Source organism: Podarcis gaigeae (genome assembly GCF_964106915.1).
Source record: "Podarcis gaigeae genome assembly, chromosome: 4".
Classification (NCBI taxonomy): domain Eukaryota; kingdom Metazoa; phylum Chordata; class Lepidosauria; order Squamata; family Lacertidae; genus Podarcis; species Podarcis gaigeae.
This window is the reverse complement of record NC_139677.1, coordinates 85,899,437-85,905,155: the sequence shown is the minus strand read 5'-3', so window position 1 is coordinate 85,905,155 and position 5,719 is coordinate 85,899,437. Positions and strand designations below refer to the sequence as shown.

Genomic DNA, 5,719 nt, shown 5'->3' with positions numbered 1-5,719 from the left:
AAGCAGCCTTGGGAATTTATAGCCCAGAGGTCTGAGCTGGGTCATACCCTGAGACAAGGAAATACTTTCAAAACTTGCAAAAGGTAAAAGAAGACCACCAGTAGGTTTATTTGCATTGAATGTGCATTACGTGTCAGTAGTGACTACGGCATTAAGGAAGCAGTTTGATTCTGCTAAACCTCTCGGAGCTGCAAGGGGTTTTTTTTGGCTGGAACTGGTCTGAGGCAAAGTAAACCAGAAAAAAATGACCTCTTGGTGACATCGTGTTGCTCACTTGGGCATTATTATTCCTTAGGATGGCTATAATAAGTGAAAGGAGGAAGAAACTGTCACTAAAAGCTGAGGACAGGATGTGTGAACCTCAAGTAGTGACTGCTGGGCCTGGGCCTGTCATGAACCATACTGACCTACACTTCTTCGATGGCAGATGGTGAGGGATGGTGAATCTCACATGGCCACTACCCCATCTGCAGCTCTTAGGGCTGCCCTGTTCCATCTCCACTGCCATGACCCTGACGGACTAAGCAACCATATGACCACATAGACTGTTCCTGGCCCAGTGTGCCTTCAGAATCTGCTGCCCGCAGTATGACTGCACATCAGGCTCACTGACTATAGGGGGCTGAGGTTTCTTTGGCCCTCTCAATATTTTTTTGAAGAGGGCCTGGCCCCCACAGGTTTTGTGGTCACGCGCATCTCCAAATGCCATGCAAGCCAGTGCAGCCTTCCAGTAGGCACACTGGCCTGTGCAGTGTCGAGAGACACACATGACGCAACCCTTCACTCCCCAACCTCTCCCTGAAGCTTAGGTGTGTTGTGTTTGTATGTGTAGGGATGTGTGTGTGTGTGTTTGCACACACACACCTGCCTAAGGCTAGGATCTAGCGAACAACAGAGATATTTACACAATGTGAGTACACAAAGAGGGCATTGCTGCATGCAATCAGCTATGAAAACAAAGTCCTGTTTTATACTGAAAATAAAATGCCTACACCAAAGGAAGGGAAATGGTGAAGCTGACATACGAAGCACTTTGTATTTGCCCTTCCCTATCATTTTGAAGGGGAAATTATTTAAATTATTTAATTGCAATGGTTCATCAGCTGGTGGTTATGTAGAGAACATGTGGAGTGTTTATTCCTTTATTGTAAATTGTGCCTTATACTGTCCACATGCCTACTCAGAAGTAGGTCCCACTGAGTTCGATAGCATTTACTCTCTGGTATGTGCCTGATCAAGGGACACAGGTGGCGCTGTGGGTTAAACCACAGAGCCTAGGACTTGCTGATCAGAAGGTTGGTGGTTTGAATCCCCATGACGGGGTGAGCCAGTGTTGCTCGGTCCCTGCTCCTGCCAACCTAGCAGTTCAAAAGCACATCAAAGTGCAAGTAAATAAATAGGTCCCGCTCTGGTGGGAAGGTAAACGACGTTTCCGTGCGCTGCTCTGGTTCGCCAGAAGTGGCTTAGTCATGCTGGCCACATGACCCAGAAGCTGTATACTGGCTCCCTTGGCCAATGAAGTGAGATGAGTAGCACAACCCCAGAGTCGGCCACTACTGGACCTAATGGTCAGGGGTCCCTTTACCCTTTAATTTTACCCTATTTGCCTGCTCATGGTTTCCCGTTTTAAGAGGCTTGCTCCAAAATGAAAAGTCACTATGGCTTACAAAACTCAAAAAGTAATAAAAATATTTAGCAATCCTGCTGATAAGATTATTTTCCCCCTTCAATGGGGAAGGAAGTTCTGCAAACATATTTCACAACAGCTGAAAATGGTGCAATACTTTTATCTTTCAAGAAATTGATAATATTTCTCCCTCTCTCCTGTTGAGGATGTTGTTCAAATATTAAACTAGTACTATCCAATGTAAAAGTTGTTTTATGTCAGTTAGTCTTTAGGGTTCATGGCAGATGAATATGCAGTTGTAAATGCTTAAAATAAGACTCCATGGATGGGATATGGGGAAGCCTCGAGATTCGGAGAATCTCCTCATACAAATATATTTTTACTAATTTGTGTTTATTTGTACATGGTATTTGTAAAATCAATAAAACGTTTAAAAGAAGATGTAGAAGAAGTCTGGTTTTCATTTTCTTTTTTCAGATAAAGCAAAATTGCTTCCACACCATCACCTCCATCTCACTAAATTTGATCCACAGCTGGAAGCAGCCATGTTTCCAAATACCAGTTGCTGGAAACCACAGAAGAGGAGCGTGCTCTTGTGTTCATGTTCTGCTCCCTGGTTCCCTGATCCTTTGTGCTTCAGCACGATCTCTGCTAGCACACCAAGCAGAAACCTGTAAATTCAGCTGGCACAACACATCTAATGACATCTGCTCTGCAGCTCCTGCAGCCAAAGAGAAGGGTGTGGAGGAGAGAAAGTAGATGCTCTTTTTACAGAATCCACAGTACACCCAAATTGACTCCAGAATTGACCGTTTTCATGCCATTTGTTGTTCTACTGCTAGAACTGCTGCCATGGCTGATGAAGGGCCAGTCTTCAATGTATCACTTTGGGAGAAGGCATTCAACCAAGAGGTGAAGACTCAACTCCAGGGATTTCTGAATTATACTGGTTTTCAGTCACACAAACTGAAATGACCTTGGTGGATGATCTACACTGGGAACGGTAGACAGTGCATGAGATCCGTGCCGCTTCTGCTGCACCACTCAGCGCTAACTTTAGAAGGGGGGAGGCCAGTGTGCCTTCTCAATCTGCTGCCTGCAAAGTGGCAGTGCAGGTTTCCGTCAGGTCCTTCCTCAGAGTGAGGCATTGTGGGTGAGGGCGCCCTGAAGAATGCCTGTGTCACCACTTTATGTAAGTGTTTATATACAATGGCTCGAAATGGCTGCTCTATATAAGCATGTAAGAATTTAAGAAAGGTTGCTAGTCTTGGACATCCTACTGCTCCCCTACCTGATTTCTCGTTGTAATTATGGGGTGGAAGGACCTGAAGGAGACCTGCACTGCGACTTTGCAAGCAGCAGATTGAGAAGGCACACTGGCCAGCAACAACAGTGGCCCCATGATCCGCTGGCTGGCTGGCCATTCAGTCTGCCACCATCTGAGTGACTGAAGATGGGGCCACACCTGGCTGTCTCCACTGAACGTTCACACCTCCTAACTTCAGCTTTTAGTGACAGTTCCTCTGTCCTGAATTCTCATTGTAGCTGTTCTAAGGGAATGGATATAGTGAGTTGCAGGACTTCATCAAGACAGAATAGTTTACTTTTTGCAGGTTTATTTTGGCTTGAAGAGGTTCCAACTCAAATACCCTGCTACTCTGAGAAGCTTATCAGAATCAAACTATTTCCTTAACTCCGTAGCCAATATTGACACACAATAGGTATTTCATGCAAATCTATCTACAGGTGGTGCCGCCTTGTTCTTTATTATTTCTGAGATATTTTCCTCGTTTTCCAGATGTGACCCAGCCCAAGTCTCTGGGCTATAAATTCTCAAGGCTGTTATTCTTCAATGGACTCTTTCTACCTTGATTCAGAATAGATTGCTTCCATGGACTTCACCATCACTACTATGCTCTTCTTGATCCTCTTCAGCTGCCTTGCCCATGCAGAAGACAAGAACTATAATTCTATCCTCACAGTGCCAAATGGAGGACCATGGGGCACTTGGGGGACGATCCAATTTTGTCCACGGGGATATGCTCATGGCTTCTCACTGAAGGTAAGGTTTGCTGTTGGGTTGCTGTCACAATCAGATCTCTTTCTCCTTCCTTCGTTTTTGTCTGAACACTCCCCAGAACACAGTTTTTGAACTCAACAAGAAATGTGGGGAAGCAATAGGACAGCAATTGCTTCCTTAACTAAGGAGATGCTAGGCCAAATGGCCAGAATTGCTTTCAAATGCTCCCTAACCTCCATTATCCACAAAGGAATGTGTTAAGGAGATAAGGATAAATGGCCATAAATAAGCGGCAGGGAGGAAAGGGGTCTACCAGCTGCAAGAAGAGAAGTTTTTGGATTAACTATCTGCAGTCTGTATTCAGACTGTTCTTCCTAGGCTGGAAAAACAGCAAAGACGGCTTGTTTACTGGAAGCTGAATCACGGAACAAAGCGATGCAGTGACTTTTAGGAACTGTATGATAACAGCTTCTCCCGAGACATGGCAGAACAACCAACAGTTGCAGGAATAAATGATATAACACCATATATGGATGAGAAAGCATCATGGAAAAAAATTGTCACAGACAGGAAAGAATAAGGATTACAGCTAAAGTTCCTCACTTGAAACTTTATAAATTACCTATTATATCAACACTAATTGAAATCACAAGTTTGTAGCTGTTATATAAGGGGTTATTTTAACTCAGTGGAATGGAATGGAAATTATTAAAATTTTGGAACAAAGAAAAAATGCAATGCAGTATTGCCAAGTCCTGTTTTGGTCTGCCATTTAGATTCAAAATGGTGCCTGGTACCCGAAATTCCACAAAGACCCTCACCTCAAGAACCATTAGGGCCTGGTTTGGTGACAATATCTCAAGAGGTGGCTATACTCATAGAGAGCATACAAATGGAAAAAACATTTCCCAAAATATATACTAGATTGATGTCAGTAGTTCAGCAGGTCAAATTTATCACACTCTCTGCATCTCTTTCCCCTCTAGATAGAGCCAGTTCAAGGCCGTGGTGATGACACAGCCCTCAACGGAATCCGCCTGCACTGCACGGATGGTTCAGTTATTGAGTCTTCAGTTGGACCGTGAGTGGCTTTCTTGCTTTCATCTCCACTTTGGTTCAATTCTTTGGAAGATAATGGTTGAAGGAGCTGAACTGAAATTTGTTAGGCTGAGTTAGATCAGCACCAGATAGGAGGGCAAGTCAACATGGCTAGCCAGTTCTCTTTTGGGAAATGGTTGAGCAGTACATCATATTCTGATGTCCTATTAACATCCTCTGAGGGTTCTGTTTCCTCAGAAGAGCTACGTGGCTCAAAACAAGTTGAGCCCCAATAAACTGATACTTCTCCCCATTTCAGGTTTCCTGCCTCTTTTCCAGTAAACAGATAATTATTCTGGGTCATCTCAGACCCAGAAGATCTTAGGTTGTGTCAAACAATATTTATTGCAGACTGTGAAATTTAACAGTTTCATAGACTCACACACCAATAATACCTGACTCTGTGATCATGGGTTTCTCTGCCTTCACCAGGAGTGGAAGGTAGAAGGGAAGGAAGGAGCAGCAGGTAGTTTTTGAATACAATGCAAAGCCTTTGAGACACTATGAGCTTCCTCCTGTAATGCTAGTAATGGCCTGATCCCTTTTGGAGCAAGCAGATTCCTGTTCCATTTCTAATTAATGGTCAGTGTCTTCTTTGGCAGGTGGGGATCCTGGACAGGGATTCAGTATTGCCCCCGTGGCAATCTAGTCTCTTTCTCTCTGAGGGTGGAAAAACCTCAGGGCAAAGGTGACGATACTGCAGCCAACAACATCCAGTTCACCTGCCAAGATGGAACTGGGCTGATGGGCCATGGACTTGCCTGGGGTAATTTTGGTCCATGGAGCAGTCGCTGCTACTCCGGATTCATTGATGGCATTCAGACAAGGGTGGAGTCTCCCCAAGGCAAGGGCGATGACACAGCACTCAATGATGTGAAGTTCTTTTGCAGTGGCTGAACCCCAAGTACCTCTCTGTATCTCTGCTGCTTTTCAGCAGTCGTGAATGTTAACCACAATTAAATATTGGCATGAAA

At 44.4% G+C, this 5,719-nt stretch overlaps 1 protein-coding gene across 1 annotated transcript; it reads left to right on the top strand.

Annotated features, from left to right (window-relative positions):
- The first annotated feature begins 3,464 nt into the window (after nt 1-3,464).
- Nucleotides 3,465-5,719, top strand: LOC310842777 (vitelline membrane outer layer protein 1-like). The gene is given in 5 exon segments (XM_083734916.1): nt 3,465-3,494; nt 3,496-3,511; nt 3,514-3,689; nt 4,634-4,728; nt 5,348-5,719. Coding segments are annotated over 5 exon segments (597 nt in total). The 5' UTR covers nt 3,465-3,479; the 3' UTR covers nt 5,643-5,719.